At 37.6% G+C, this 16,943-nt stretch overlaps 1 protein-coding gene and 1 non-coding gene across 2 annotated transcripts in view; one reads left to right on the top strand and one right to left on the bottom strand.

The window, feature by feature from the left end:
* KIF24 (kinesin family member 24) overlaps positions 1-16,943 on the bottom strand; it is a 72,505-nt gene that overhangs the window by 42,106 nt on the left and 13,456 nt on the right. The window contains exons 2-3 of the mRNA XM_045562963.1: positions 6,423-7,067; positions 883-1,072 (exon numbers count right to left, since the gene is read on the bottom strand). Coding sequence (XP_045418919.1) covers positions 883-1,072; positions 6,423-7,042 — 810 coding nt within the window. The 5' untranslated portion in view covers positions 7,043-7,067. The remainder of the gene's footprint in view (positions 1-882; positions 1,073-6,422; positions 7,068-16,943) is intronic.
* On the top strand, positions 5,183-5,246 carry LOC123646763. Its single transcript, XR_006738017.1, has one exon. It is a non-coding gene; the product is annotated as a U7 small nuclear RNA (small nuclear RNA).

The following is a 16,943-nucleotide window of genomic DNA, read 5'->3' as shown; positions in this document are numbered from 1 at the left end:
CTGATAGATTATCCCCTGTTTTAGATTATTTACCATTGTTTTACAATTTTAGCAATACCTGAATTATGATTCTCTCTCATCTGTGAAATTTGCTGCTTCCCTATAAGACTAAAGAAGAATTATTGCAAGAGTTCCTATCTGCTTGGAATAAGTTCCTTTTAATACCAAATCCTTTCTCCTTGGACTCTTCATGGTCATTCTAGTAGGCAGTGAACATTCTTTACATATCTGAGCCACTAGTATTTTATTTAAACCCTTAGAAATCATATCCCTCTATTATATTTACCCAATGCAATCTACCCTGTGCAACGTGGCCTGCTCAGGGCCTAATTTCCACCAGTTAAATATAAGCCCAAGACTGTTGAGAATCAAAATAAGCAGATGGCTGGCAATCTGGGGCCTTGTTGTTCAAAGAAACACTGTTCATCATTAAACTCAGCAGAGTGACAAGTTCACACTGTGAGATGCAAGCAAGAATGGAGACCAACTGTATGACCATCTCATAGTCACTCTGGGACATATGTTCAGTCACTGGTCCTGTTAGCAACCATTTCATTATTTAATTCTTTTTATCCCTTCATTCCCCCCTTTTTGCTGAATATGTATAATTAAATTCACATAAAACGTGTTAAGTGAATGTATGATGCAGCTCCACTGCACAAGAGTAGAAGAATTATGGTTGTGTATCCCCCAATGCACCATATTTTTTAAAAATTAAGGCCCAGGGTATCAGTGATTTAAGAAAATGTCCCATCAGGAATGAATGTCAATACCCAAATCAGAAAATGGATTTTAGAGCTTGAATGCTACTACTCAAACAAAAAGCAAAGAATTGACATACTGAATAATATTACTTCCAGACACAAAAGGAAAACATCATACCTGAAGAATATATTGTGTGAGGTCAACTGCTTCTTTCTTCTCATGCACAAGTAGGGTTTCTTTGTCTTCTACAGTAATAATATTAATTTCTCCACGACGTACCTCCCTCATGCCCAGAGGACGTTTTCGAACACAAACTCTGATTTTCTCCATCTCAGTCCAAGGATTCTCTTTCTCTAAGGTATTCTGTCTATGTTTATAAATAGGTTTTAATTTTTAATAATAGGACAATACTACTTAAGAGGTCAAAGTATCATCAGTACATTTTGCTGTATATTGGACATAATGTATTTTTTAAAGTTACATATTAAAGTGTCAACATTGAGAAAGTTTTTATTTGGACAGGATCTCGCTGCTCTGTTGCCCAGACTGGAGTGCAGTGGTACAATCACAGCTCACTGCAACCTCCAACTCCTGGGCTCAAGCAATCTTTCTGGCTTGACCTTCTGAGTAGCTAGGACTATAGATGTGCCTCACTAATATTTTTTTAGAGATGGGGTCTCGCTATGCTGCCCAGGCTGGTCTTGAACTCATGGCCTCAAACAATCTACTGCCTTGGCCTCCCAAAGTGCTGGGATTATAGGTGTGAGCCACTATGCCCAGCCCTTCCCAGCACACAATTTTATGACTGGTCCTGTTTACCACTAATTCAACCTTCTACTCAGACATATTCCTCCATTGGCTCTGACTTCACTGAACTACTCTACCTTAACACCCAACATTTGAGGCAATATTCCTTGGGTTAAAAATACAAAATTTATCAGGTTTACTTGCTGAGCCTAATGATGATATATATATATATATATATAGGAACTGGCCACTTACTTACATAGAAACTCCTCTAAAACTAGGTAACAATAGGGTTCTGGAAAACAGGCATTTTACCAGGATCAATGCCGTGGGTTCATGCCCACCCTTTACACTTTAGAATTTGATTGATAGCCCCTAAAATCCTTTTATAATAGACTTTATACAGAATATTATACTGTATAATTGTTTCGTATCAATTCTGATTTCCTGAGCCCTTCAAACTGGCTAGAAAATTATTTTTTGCTGGGATCTAAATTGGTAAATAAATAGCAAATACATTTCTAATTTATTGCATAAAGTACTACTTTTAAAGAATTTTTTTTTTTTTTTTTTTTGAGACAGAGTCTTACTCTGTTGCCCAGGCTAAAGTGCCATGGCATCAGCCTAGCTCCCAGCAACCTCAAACTCCTGGGCTCAAGCAATCCTCCTGCCTCAGCCTCCCAAGTAGCTGGGAGTACAGGCATGTGCCACCATGCCCAGCTAATTTTTTCTGTATATATTTTTTAGTTGTCCATATAAATTTCTTTCGATTTTTTTAGTAGAGACGGGGTCTCACTCTTGCTCAGGCTGGTCTCGAACTCCTGACCTTGAGTGATCCTCCCGCCTCGGCCTCCCAGAGTGCTAGGATTACAGGCGTGAGCCACCGTACCCGGCCAGAATGTTTTTGTTTTTGTTTTTTTTTTTAAAAAAACAAATAGGAGACTTTTAAAATTTTCTATTTTTTGCAGAGACAGGGTCTCACTATGTTGCTTAGGCTGGTCTTGAATCCCTGGGCTCAAGCGATCCCCTCGTCTCAGCCTCCCAAAATGCTAGGATCACAGGCGTGAGCCACTACGCCTGGCCAGGAGAGTTTTAAAAATGCATCAGTTTTGCATGGAACTGCAGGTGAACTCCTGACCTCAAGCAATTCTCCCACCTTGGCCTCCCAGAGTGCTACGATTATAGGCATGAACCACCTCGCCTGGCCTTGAATGTTCTTTTCTTAAAAGGCTCTCGTTTTAATACCCAATATTCCCTACAAGAAGTAAACTATATTTGTCTGACATGCAGAGAGTTAAGAAAGATAGAGTTAACAATGCTGGGGAGATGCGCTCTGGCCCTGTATTGTCTTAGATCAGCGGAATAGTCTACACACATACTTGCTGTCAAATTGGTGCTAACTGATCAACACTATGGTGCTCACACGGTAGTAATATTCTCCAGGGATTAGGGGATTGGAGGGGGGCAAACTCACAACTAATGGTCACAGACATGGTGAGCATTGTAGAGGGGAAGGGCATGCCTCTAAACCTTGCTTGGGTGAGGCAAAGACATACAATGTAACCAGAAGATATTTGCACTTCAGTGTTTATTACAGCATTATTCACAATGGCTAAAATGTGGAATCAGCTTAAGTGTTTATCAAGGGACAAATGGATAAAAAAAGATGTGGTGTATGTACACAATGGAATATTATTTAGCCATGAAAAGAAGGAAATTTCATCATTTGCAGAAACATTGATAGATCTGGAAGACATTATTTTAAGTGAAATGAACCAGGCACAGAAAGACAAAAAAAAAAAATAATAATTCAGGCTAACAAGGTGGTTCTTTAATAAAAATAAGCGTTTTGAAGTAGAAAAAAATTGTATCATAAAGACATTTAAATGTGAAAAAAAAAAAGAAAGAGTTAGATCTATTTAAGATCTTGAATAAGTTAGGGCAACCAGTTCTTTAAATGCCTAAGACTTTTATTAAAATTCTGAGGCCAGGCCGGGCGCGGTGGCTCACGCCTGTAATCCTAGCACTCTGGGAGGCCGAGGTGGGTGGATCGCTTGAGGTCAGGAGTTCGAGACCAGCCTGAGCGAGACCCCGTCTCTACTAAAAATAGAAATAAATTATCTGGCCAACTAAAAGTATATATAGAAAAAATTAGCCGGGCATGGTGGCGCATGTCTGTAGTCCCAGCTTCTCAGGAGGCTGAGGCAGGAGGATCGCTTGAGCCCAGGAGTTTGAGATTGCTGTGAGCTAGGCTGACGCTACGGCACTCACTCTAGCCCGGGCAACAAAGTGAGACTCTGTCTCAAAAAAAAAAAAAAAAAAAATTCTGAGGCCAGCAATGTATTTTGAACTTTTGGAATATCTGAAAAACAAAAACCTGATCTGAGATAGCCAAAGAGAATACTCTTTGGATGAGATGATTCCCTTATAGCAAACCTTAAGTTGGTAAAGGGGTTTCTCAGGGTTCCAAAACCTTGACTCCTACTTGGGGTTTGGGTGAGAAGACAATATTTTGGATTAATGGAGAAAACGTACTTTCTTGTCTTCATTTCTCTAATATAACAAAAAATGGGAAGAGTGAGATAACAATATAAACGGTAAGAAAGCTCAATTGAATAACCTTCACTCTGGGTTTCTCATGTATAAATGTCTATAAGACCACTTAACTCACCATATGGTTGTTTATACCTATAATCCCACTCACCCTGCCCCCTAAGAGTCTAAGAGCCTCCAGATATCCTAATTATGTTTATATCTAGAATCGGGCTTAGTGGAGATGGTACTTAATATTTGCTAAATAAGTGAAGTGCGGTGGTGCGTGCCTGTAGCCCCAGCAAGTTGGGAGGCATAGGCAGGAGGATTACATAAACCAAGGAATTTGAGGTCAGCCTGGGGAACATAATGAGACCCTGTCTCTTAAAAAAAAAAACTGCCAAATAAATGAAATGGCAATATTTAAACTAAAATATCCATTCTATCCTTGATGGTGTTAAGTAATGCAAAGTGTATTTTTATTTATAAATAATTCCAATTTATGTGTTGTTCAATAAAAGACTATAATATTCAAGAAAACATCTGCTCTTTCACCACTGAACTGACCAATAGGACAGTATCAATCCTGACTTTCATAGTCACGGAACAATATAGTCCTCTCACAATTAAAAAAAGAAAACAAGGCTGAGCGTGGTGGATCATACCTGTAATCCTAGCACTCTGGAAGGCCGAGGAGGAAAAGTTGCTTGAGCTCAGGAGTCTGAGACCAGCCTGAGCAAGAGCCAGACCCTGTCTCTACTAAAAACAGAAAAAATTAGCCGGGCACATGCTTGTAGTCCCAGCTACTCAGGAGTCTGAGGCAGGAGGATTGCTTGAACCCAGGAGTTTGAGGTTGCTATGAGCTAGGCTGATGCCATAGCCCTCTAGCCTGGGTGACAGAGAGAGACTCTCTCAAAAACAAACAAAAACAAACAAAAAAACAGTACTATATGCTCTGTGCTCTGCTGGATCAAACAAAAAAAATGTTTTCAGAAACATTATAAAATTCACTTACGTATTTCAAATTACTAAAGGTACTTTTACCTTTAAAACTGAGTCTTCTATTTTTTTGGAGTAAAAGAACTGGTTATAAGATCCTTTGAAACCTTAGCCAATATAAGACCACATGTAAATACTTTATCTTAAAGTATGAATAACAGCATTTTAAAAAAGAAAATAGGGCTTAAGAATGAATTTTAAGTGTTACAGCTCTTTTAGAATTTATCTAGCAGGTTTTCTGGTCCTCACTGGACGACACCCCCCAACCCCACTGCCAAAAAAAGAATGAATTTTATTTTCCCATAACTCACATATATAACTTTTAAATAAGCAATATAGTTTTTTTATAAGAATATATTTTGTATTATATCACTGTTAGTATTAGGGATTGATTACTTGATATTTCAAGTAATTAGGGACTTTATTTCAAATTTTAACTTGAAACACTAGGTGAAAATAACTTATTGTGACCCTGACTCTCAAACTCTAGTTTCTACCAGAAGTGTCTTATTTTTTGTAATCACAGAAATTATCTGTTTTCCAGGGCTGGAACTGTAGAAAGTACTCAATATCAGGGTCATATTTCAATGCATGCAGGTGAACTAACTGCTCCAAAGACCTACTTAATTCAACTACATGCTCTTAACTAAGCTTTAAGTCTTCTGGTTAGTTTTTTTTTTTTTTTTTGAGACAGAGTCTCGCTTTGTTGCCCGGGCTAGAGTGAGTGCCGTGGCGTCAGCCTAGCTCACAGCAACCTCAAACTCCTGGGCTTAAGCTGATCCTACTGCCTCAGCCTCCCGAGTAGCTGGGACTACAGGCATGCGCCACCATGCCTGGCTAATTTTTTCTATATAGATTTTTAGCTGTCCAAATCATTTCTTTCTATTTTTGGTAGAGACGGGGTCTCACTCTTGCTCAGGCTGGTCTCGAACTCCTGACCTCGAGCGATCCACCCACCTCGGCCTCCCAGAGTGCTAGGATTACAGGCGTGAGCCACCGTGCCCGGCCCCCTGGTTAGTTTAAATGAATTTGATAGCCTTAAAAAATTCTGTGGATTATGTAATTTTTTTTCCATTGTAGAAGAAGGCCAGTTAACTATTTTACTTTCATTGATGCACTAGATGTATCATGTTACACTATAATAAATAATAGAAATAGGTCTGCTATAGGAATAACAGCAGATCCTGGCAAGTAGCAGCCATTTGACATATATGAACAATATCATCTTTCTCCCATCTGGGAAGGCCCAATTACTCACTAATTTCCCCCATCCAGGTATTTCTATTATTGATGCAAAAGCTGTTCACTATCATTTCTATCATATATTCATTTACTGTAAATAAGCAGTAGTTGCTCTCCTCTGGTCATGAAGGAGAGACCTGCCTTTGTTTAAGGCTACCTTCCCTCCAAAAAAATAAAAGATAAAAATAAATTATTACCTGATATAAGAATGAGGGATTCCATAGTTATAACCTGAAACATGAGAGACTCTTTGAATAATGGGAATATCACAATCTCCTAATACCGGGGAAAAGTGATTTGATGAAAAGAATGAAGTGTTAGTTTCTGTTTGCACATCGGAACCAGCAGCTGTGGCATTCAGAATTTGTGTTTTTGTATGGTACTGGAAATCATCTGGTAGCATGTGTTCCAGCACTTTTAGGTAAGTGGACTTCTGTTCATTTGCAGAGAAATCTGATAAACTGCACATTTCAAACCGATCGTTGTTGGCAGTTCTGTCTTTATTGTCCACAGGAGAATCAAAGTGCAGCTGTCTGCGAGGGCCAGATCTGAATTCCTGAGGCTTGATGTACAGGCTGCTTGTCTGAAGATGATGCTCTGGACTGACTGTTTTATCTTCTTTCTGCATAATCTTAATAATTTTGATAAGTTGGAAGAGACGTTTGCGGTCGTTCATGTCATGGACTCCCAGTTTGGAGTAGTCCTTCATCGTAACCTTGGCTAATTCATCTATTTTCTGAAGGCCAAGGGCAGTAAAATGAGGATAATACTGTGCAAGTTCAGCTTCACAAAGACATTCATATAACCAGGATGCCATTTTTGTGAATAGGTTTCTATAAACTCTGAAGAGAGAAAAAAAAGTCATTCACATAAAACAGAGTACACGTAATACAATTATTCCTTTAAAAAATGAAAACCACAAAACAAATGCAGAAAAATGTTTTATATCTAGTTTTCAATAAATATATTTTTCTTCTGAAATGACTGATTAAACAGCACAGTGCATGAACAAAGATGGTTTGTATAGCACATGAACAACTTATAGCAACAGATATAATTTGTTTATCTGCTTAATAAAAAGAGGTCTTCAATTATATATACACATAGGTACACGCACGAACACATACATTACACGTCACGTCACTTACTTTTTTCTAGGGAGTTTCTTCCAACCTTGCAATGTCTACTTAACACACATGCCACAAACTACTGAAACCTTGTTCCTAACCACTGATTGTAGTAGGACTAATTTTAGATGTTCAACTTAATGTCAAGGCATGTCGCACAACTGTTTCCCATGATTAATGAACAGGGGCTAAGAACACTTTCAGAATGGAAAGCAGAATTAAATAGCAGACCACAGAGGATTATAAACTAGTATAACTCAGAGGAGACAGCACTTGTATCTACTGAGTACTAGCAAAAACATCATTAATTCAGCATCAATTCAGAATTTCAGATCATTCCAAAGGTCATTGATCTCTACCTGTAGAGAATATGAATCAAATGACTTACCTAGGAAATTAATACTATCGTCAAGATTTTAATTGTTTCATGATCAGCATAGCAAAAAAAAAAAAGATTTTAAATAGCTGTATATTAAAATACTTAAAAAAATTTTAACACCAAGATACTTAATTAAATACTAACAAATGATGTGGTAATAACACATAAACCTGGTCCATTATTAAAGTCAGGACCCTGAGTTCTCCAAATCACTGATAATCAAGTTCAAGTTCATGAGAATATTAAAATATAAGTAAACTACATTTTCTTTTTAAAAATGGTTTTATAATTCAAAGTTTTCAAAAATTCAATTAATTATTGGTAAAACTTTTCTGTTTTTATTTTAATTTATATTTTGTTTTTTCTCCATGAGAAACAGAAAAAGTTGAAGGCAAGATAATAAGGATAATCAAAGAACCCTGAATAATTAACTTTGGAGGAAATACCACTACTTAATCTAACGGGGCAGAGTAACACATCCTACACTCATCCTGGCCTTTTCTATGTGTGTAGATTAGAAAAGAAAAAAAAAGGCCACAGATTCTTTGCAGGTCCTTCCATCTAGAGGTGGAGTCTTCCCATTGCATCTAGGCTGGCCTTGTGACTTGTTTTGGCCAACAGAACATGGTAGAAGAGATGCTTGCTATGTGACTTCTATGCCTATGCCTCAAGAGCCCTTGCAGTTTCTGCTGCTTTCTTGGAATTCTTCTGCTCCCATGTGAAGAAGCCCAGCCAATCAATAGCCATCATCAAAACCAGACATGTGAGAGAAGCCATCTAAGACTATCCAGCTCCAGTGGCACCACTAGATGACTGGAGCCATAGGAGTGACCCCAGAAGAGACCAGGAGAACAATTACTTAGCTAAGCCCAGCCCAAATATCTAACTCACAGAACTGTGAGCAAATAAAATGGTAACTCCTTTATGCCACTAAGCTTTGGGATAGTTTGCTACATAGCAGCAGATAATTATAGCAATACTTCTGTGCCTTTTAAAAAAATTCTTATTTTTTTAAACAAGCTCTTAAAATTTTAATTAATTAATTAATTATTTTTAGAGACGGAGTCTCAGTATGTTGCCGATGCTGGACTCAAACTCCTGGACTCAAGTGATCTTCCCACCTCAGTCTCCCAAGACTATAAGCATGTGGCACCAGGCCCAGCTTAAAATTATTTTTTTGTTAGATTTTATTTTATTTTATTTTTTTGAAACAGAGTCTTGCTCTGTCACCTGGGCTAGAGTGGTGTGGCATAAGCCTAGCTCACAGCAACCTCAAACTCCTGGGCTCAAGCAATCCTCCTACCTCAGGCTCCCAAGTAGCTGGGACTACAGGCCCACAACACCATGCCTGGGTAATTTTTTCTATTTTTAGTAGAGACAGGGTCTCACCATTGTTCAGGCTAGTCTTGAACTCCTGAGCTCAAGCGATCCTCCTGCGTTGGCCTCCCAGAATGCTAGGATTATAGGCGTGAGCCACAGTGCCCGGCCTAGATTTTATTTTTTAGAGAAGTTTTAGGTTCAAAACAAAATTGAGTGGAAGGTGCAGAGATTTCCCATATACTCCATGACCCATACATGTATAGCCTCCTTCATTATCAACATCCCCCACTAGACTGGTACAATTGATGAATCTATATTGATATGTAATCATCACCCAAAGTCCATGGTTTACATTAGGATTCACTTTTACCATTGTGCATTCTATGAATTTGGACAAATGTACAATGACATGTATATATCATTAGAGTATCATACAGAGCAGTTTTGCTGCCCTAAAAATCCTGTGTTCACTTATTCGACCCTTCCTTCCTCTGCCCCATAGTAACCACTGATCTTTTTATTGCCTCCATAGTTTTGCCTTTTCCAGAATGTCACATGGTTGAAATCATACAGTATGTAGGCTCTCAGATTGGCTTTTTATACTTAGTAATATGCATTTACGTTTCCTCCATGTCTTTTCATGCCTTGATAGCTCATTTCTTTTTAGTGCTGAATAACATTCCATCGTTTGGACATACTACAGTTTTATTTATACATTCACCTACTAAAGGACATCTTGGTTGCTTCCAAGTTTGGGCAATTATTATTAGAGCTACTATAAATATCTGCGAGCAGGTTTTTGTTTGGACATAGTTTCAGCTCCTTTGGGTAAATGCCAAGGAGCATGATTGTTAGATGGTATAGTAAGAGTATGCTTAGTTTTATAGGAAACCACCAAACTATCTTCTGTACCATTTTGCATTCCCACCAGCAATGAATGAGAATTCTTTTCGCTCCACATCTTTGTCAGCACTTGGTGCAGTCAGTGTTTTGGATTTTGGACATTCTAGTAGTTATGCAGTGTTATCTCATTGCCTTCTGTACTTTTTAAATGCTGGTACCTTCGTTTGAAATGTTCCCAAATACCTTCTGCCTGCTAAAATGAGTTATTCCCATCCTTTCAGGATAGCCAAAGAGCTTTCCCCTTCATGAAGCCTTTCATCTCTCAGTCCATTTTACCACCAAGCACATCTATGCAGTAGCTAAACCAGGCCACCGATCTCTTTGCTATTACTTCTACCTGGATTATCTATCTTTCCCAGGAAAAACACTACTTATATTTTTGTTCTATGAGGTGTGCTCTAGCTGAGGATAACTAATATTTCCTGTGTGCCTCAGTAATAACAGCATCTAATATTTATTGAGCATTTATTAGATACCAGGTACTGTTATAAGCACTTTATTTGTTAACCTCCAAACAATCCCATGAGGTAGATAAGTGTGTGACCTTTGGCAAGTTACTTATTAACATCTCTGAAACTCGTACATACTTAGTAACCAGTAAGTGTTAGTAGTTATTACTACTGCTATTGTTATTTCTGTACTTCTATTGTCTTTGTCACCCAGTACAGAACTGATAATAGAATAAGCCTTCAGTGTTTTGGTTTGTTCTATTTCTAAGCAGCTATATTCCCTACTTAGTTCAGCATAACCCACGGGAACAGGTTGTAAGTGCTATGCAGTCTTCTCAATTTCCATAGGCTATGCAAGATCCTGTATTTCACACACCCTTGGTGACCTACCAAACATTTCCCAATCCAGCTCTGATAATCATGGCCTCTACTGCATCTCTTAGTCAGTACCTACAAGACTAAGATATTCATCCTGCAACGCTTGGATATCCCCTAATATCATGGGAGGGAAAGATGCCAGAGATGGCAGTAATTTGGACATGAAGATAAAGCAGTCACTGACACGCTTCTACATAAATTGGCAGCCATATCACCCTTCTGAGCGCTACAGTTAGCCTATGTTCTTTTGTTTTAAAATTAAATATGCTTCTTTGTACCACATTCCATTTTACAATGTCCAGTCCCTCCTCTTCTTCTGGGATAAACATCAGAATCACTTGACACTTTAAAAAATATAGATACCTAAGCCCCACCCTAGATCCATAGAAAAACAAATAATAACAACAAAAAACACCCAGATTTTTTGAGGGGAACAGATATAAGTACTTTAAAAAAGCTCCCTGGGTGATTATGATTGTACTCCATTGATCTATATCTATCAAAATTACAAATGCAAATGCACTGACCCAGAAATTCCACCTCTAGGAATTTATCCTATAGATATTGTGTACAAGTACAAAATGATATAAGTATAAAGATATTCACTGCAGCACTGTTTGTAATAGCAAAGGAATGGAATGATGGAACAAAGACAGGTTAAATAAATTATGGCAGTCCATTAAATGGAATAATACTATGAAGCAATTACAAAAGGTAAATTTTCCAATATATTATTGAAGAAAAAAAAAAACCTCTCCAATATATTGTTAAGTGAATAAAGCAAAGTACAGAACAGTTTGAAAAGGTACCATTTGTTAAAGAGCAAGAGAGAATTGATCTACAATGGATCTATATATTTGTTTACCAGGCATAAAATATCTTTGACAGGTTACACGAGTAATAATAATGGTCTTGGGTGAGGTGGGGTGGGGAACTGAGTGGTAGAGGGCAATTATGGGGAGTATACTATTGTACATCAATAAATGCTGGTAGTTATTATTACCTTCCCTATTATAATTTCTATTTCACTGCTGTTTCCATCAACCAGAGCAGGACCTAAAACAGTTTTTTTTTTAATTTTGAAACTATGTGACAATATTACTTATTTTAAAAATATATTTCTAATTCCAATTAGAAATATACCCTCCTCCCTCCAATCTCCCTAAATTGACCTCATATAACTACTTCTTCCTATTTTGGCCTTTTTTAAAATGTATTTCTCACATTATATAAAACACTGTACTCATAACTATATTGCAATTTATTTTTTAATTTAACATAACATTTTCATATGCTAGTTATAGCCATAAAAAATAATCCACACTATCATAAATGTTTGTTGAATAGATTAATTGCCCGAGGGAAATATGACTTCTCTACAAACTCCTGTAGTGTTTCAGTTATAAAATTGATAGGATATTTACTGTTTACAGACTCATATATTTTTTTATTTATTGCCAGTCTTGTTCCAGAGATAATGTAAGGTGGCTCTGCCTTGTACTGCAGTGTCGATTCTTAAAGACAAAAGCAATATGATCTCACTCAGCCAACCACTGTGCTAGATAGGTGTGCAACAAATATTTTAAATGAATAGAATCTGCTTAGATATTTAGAATAGATATTCAGAAAATATTTAGAAATGTCATGATTTCTATTTTTTTACTTACCCAAGGCAACCAAGTGATTAAAAGACTCCATGAAGCCTGCTTATATGGCCATGGAGCCATTTTCTCTGAGTTTCCTAACTCTCTGCAAGTCCTATCACCCAAAGTAATGGAGACATCCTCAGGGTCCTTACAAAATTAACAAGCCTAATACCCACAGTGTTTTACCAGTTTCACCTTGAATGCTTCATATGGTTCACAGAAACATTTTATATAACAAGCCTAATTCCATTATTTGAGCAGATAGTTCACATTCATACTACTTTAATGATCTGTTTAAACTAAAATTTACACTTTATATAAAAAATTTTATTTAATCTGGTTAAACCAGAATTCCATTTTAAGAAACCCTGTTGGAGGCTGGGTGCAGTGGCTCACACCTGTAATCTCAGCATTTTGGGAAGTGGAGGCAGGAGGATAGCTTGAGGCCAGGAGTTCGAGACCAACCTGTCATAGTGAGAGCCTGTCTCTACAAAAAAAAAAAAAAGAGAGAGAGATAAAATGTAGACTCCTAAAATAAAGTTAGTGTTTGTTTACTGTCTTTTTTTTTTTTTTTTGACACAGGGTCTCACTCTGTTGCTCAGGACAGAGCATAGTGGAGTGATCATAACTCAATGCAGCCTCCAACTCCTGGGCTCAAGCAAACCTCCAACCTCAGGCTCCCAAGTAGCTGGGTCTATAGGTGCATGCCATTGTACCTGGCTAATTAAAAAAATTTATTTTTGTAGAAATGGGGGTCTTACTGTGTTGCTCAGGTCTCGAACTCTTGGCCGCAAGCAATCCTCCTGCCTTGGCCTTCCAGAGTGCTTTTCATTTTAGATTGACAATTTCAATGTAAATTACAGTAGTCCCCCCTTATCCACAGTTTTGCTTTCTGAGGTTTTGGTTACCCCTAGTCAACCACAGTCCAAAGTATTAAATGGAAAATTCCAGAAATAAACACTTCATAACTTTTAAATTGTGTACTGTTCTAAGTAGTGTGGTGAAATATCACATAGTCCTGCTCCATCCCAGGAGGGACATGAATCATCTGGTTGTACAGCCTGTATATACTATCCACTCATTAGCCACTTAGTAGCTGTTTTGGTTGACTGTGGGGTATCACAGTGCTGTGTTCAAGTAACCCTTATTTTACTTAGTATCAGCCCCAAAGCACAAGAGTAGTGATGCTGACAATTTGGATATGCCAAAGAAAAACATTAAGTGTTTCCTTTAAGGGAAAAGGTTAAAGTTCTTAAGAAAAAAATGTAGCCTATATATGGTTCAGTACTATCTAAGGTTTCAGGCATCCCCTGATCCACTGGAGGTCTTAGACCATATCTCCCTTGGATAAGTGGGGGATTATTGTACTCTTAAAATCTTAATGTTTTATCCAAATTGTATTATTTGGTTTATTTTTTAGTGGTTAGAAGAGCATGGAAGCAAAAGATCATTTTAAGAGTACTTTCTTCAACATCTAGAAGCCTGATTAGATAGGAAGGAGAACAAACAAGTCCAAGGCTGCTGGTTTATTAACCAGGTAAATACATAAATAATGAACCATGTAGGTAACTCCAATTATAAATTGTAGCAACAGATCTCCCTTGGGAAGGAAGAGGAGGGAGGAACTAAATTAAAAAAATTTTTCTCGGCCGGGCGCGGTGGCTCACGCCTGTAATCCTAGCTCTGGGAGGCCGAGGCGGGTGGATCGCTCGAGGTCAGGAGTTCGAGACCAGCCTGAGCAAGAGTGAGACCCCGTCTCCACTAAAAATAGAAAGAAATTATCTGGCCAACTAAAAAATATATATACAAAAAAATTAGCCGGGCATGGTGGCTCATGCCTGTAGTCCCAGCTACTAGGGAGGCTGAGGCAGTAGGATCGCTTAAGCCCAGGAGTTTGAGGTTGCTGTGAGCTAGGCTGATGCCACGGCACTCACTCTAGCCCGGGCAACAAAGTGACACTCTGTCTCAAAAAAAAAAAAAAAAAAAAAAAAAAAAAAAAAAAATTTTTCTCTTTCCACAAATTTATTTAAGTATGTTTGAATTCAAATTGCCAAAATTCACTGAAATGAACTTTATTTTACCTGTACCCCGGGGTTTTTGTACTAGATCTCTCTAGACAGGATAAGACGCCTCTCCCTCCTTCTTAGAAATAGGTTAGCTATAATTAAATATCCATGACAGTGGAACTGACACTAAAGCATCAGTGTAACACATTATAGACATCCAATAAACACAAACCCTTAAAACTACCACTGCCACTATACACATTCTTATTTTGTAGGGAGGGAGATGGGATGGAACAGAGAGCAAAATACCCACATGGTTCCTTTTTTTCTATTTTATGAGGTTAAATAAGATTTTTATTTTAAATATCTGTCAGTAGATCACCAAAATATTTGTTTAGTAGTAACTAGTACAGCAGAAGATTACTAGATTAGGAGGCAAAAAAATCCAGGATTCATTCAGGCTCTGCTAAGAACCAGAAGTGATACATGGTCAAATTATTTAACATCTATGAGTCTCAGCTTGTTTAAAACTGGAATAAGGCTGAGTGCAGTGGCTCATGCCTGTAATCCTAGCATTCTGGGAAGCTGAGGCAGGAGGATTGCTTGAGGTCGGGAGTTCGAGACCAGCCTGAGCAAGAGCGAGACCCTCATCTCTACTAAAAATAGAAAAAATTAACTGGGCAACTAAAAATAGAAAAAATTAGCCCGGCACGGTGGCGCGTGCCTTTAGTCCCAGCTACTTGGAAAGCTGAGGCAGGAGGATCGCTTGAGCCCAGGAGTTTGAGGTTGCTGCTGATGCCACAGCTCTCTGTTTAGGGCCACAGAGTGAGACTGTCTCAAAAACAAAAAAACAAACAAACAAAAAACTGGAATAATAATTTCTGCAGGTAAAATTAGATATGTTAAAGTATTCTACAAGTGTATTGATTACAGGTTTGCTGCAAACAGATTCTGTAAAGCAACTTCTAAGTGCCTGGTACAAAACTGGCAGTGATCTACCTACAACAGTTAGAAATATTTTTATGCCGGGCGCGGTGGCTCATGCCTGTAATCCTAGCACTCTGGAAGGCCGAGGCGGGTGGATCGCTCGAGGTCAGGAGTTCGAGACCAACCTGAGCAAGAGTGAGACCCCGTCTCTACTAAAAATAGAAAGAAATTATCTGGCCAACTAAAATATATATAGAAAAAATTAGCCAGGCATGGTGGCACATGTCTGTAGTCCCAGCTTCTCGGGAGGCTGAGGCAGTAGGATGGCTTAAGCTCAGGAGTTTGAGGTTGCTGTGAGCTAGGCTGACGCCACGGCACTCCAGCCCGGGCAACAGAGCGAGACTGTCTCAAAAAAAAAAAAAAAAGAAATATTTTTATTATAAAAAATTTCAACATTACAAAAGTAAATAAAATTGTACCAACCCCCTATGTTATCTACTCCTAGATTTTTCAATCATCAAAATCTGCCATACTTGCTTCTATCCTTTTTATCCTTCTATCTATTTTATCCTTTACTAAAATATTTTAAAAAGTAAATCCTAGATATGTCATTTCATCCCTAAATTCATTTTTTAAAATAAACATTTTTCTTATATAACTATAATGCCATTATTATATCTAATAAAATTACAAATAAATCTTTGATATCTTATACTCCATTCATAATCTAATTTCCCCAATTATCTCAAAAATATTTTAAAATATATTTATTTTTAAATATATATGTGAAAATATCTTTTTTCAAAAATATCTTTTTATGCCTGTAGTCCCTGCTACTTGGGAGGCTGAGGCAGGAGGATCGCTTGAGCCCAGGAGTTTGAGGTTGCTGTGAGCTAGGGTGATGCCACGGCACTCGCCTAGGCAACAGAGTGAGACTCTGTCTCAAAAAAAAGAAAAAAAAATCTTTTTGTTCAAATCACAATCCAAACAAGTTCCACATATTTGGTTATATTCCTTAAGTCTTTTTTCTTACAAGGCAATCTCACATTCATCACTCTTTCTCTCTTTTCCATTGACTTGTGTTATGTTTCTTAGGTTTTTTTTCTCATAAGGCATTCCCACATCTATTTGTCTGTCTTTCCTTTCCATTAACTTGTTGCAGAAACCAAGTATGTGACATACTAATACACACAGAAAAAAAAAAACACTCAGTGTTTATCTGAAATTCAAATTCAACTAGGTAGCCTATTTTGTTTTGGCTAAATCTATCTATCCCTATATTAGAATCTAATTCTACATTTCTGGCAAAAGTACTTCATAGGTTTTAGCATGTGCTTTATAATGCATCATATCAGTATAAAATGTCTGTTAGGACTGCAACCTAATCCCTTCATTGTAAAGTTCTCTCATCAACCAAATTAATCAATAGTTTCATCGACTGATGATCGATATCTGCCTCAATTATTTCATTAGGAGTTGCAAAATGTTAATTTTCTGATCCTATCATTCTTTATGGAAGTTTCCTGTAGTGAAAAACTTCTGTCAACAACTAGGGCTATTTGATTACCCAAAGTAAAGTTTGT

This window comes from Lemur catta, chromosome 10 (genome assembly GCF_020740605.2).
Source record: "Lemur catta isolate mLemCat1 chromosome 10, mLemCat1.pri, whole genome shotgun sequence".
NCBI classification, from domain to species: domain Eukaryota; kingdom Metazoa; phylum Chordata; class Mammalia; order Primates; family Lemuridae; genus Lemur; species Lemur catta.
Note: the sequence above shows the minus strand (reverse complement) of the source record. Positions and strands in the feature narration are given on the sequence as shown.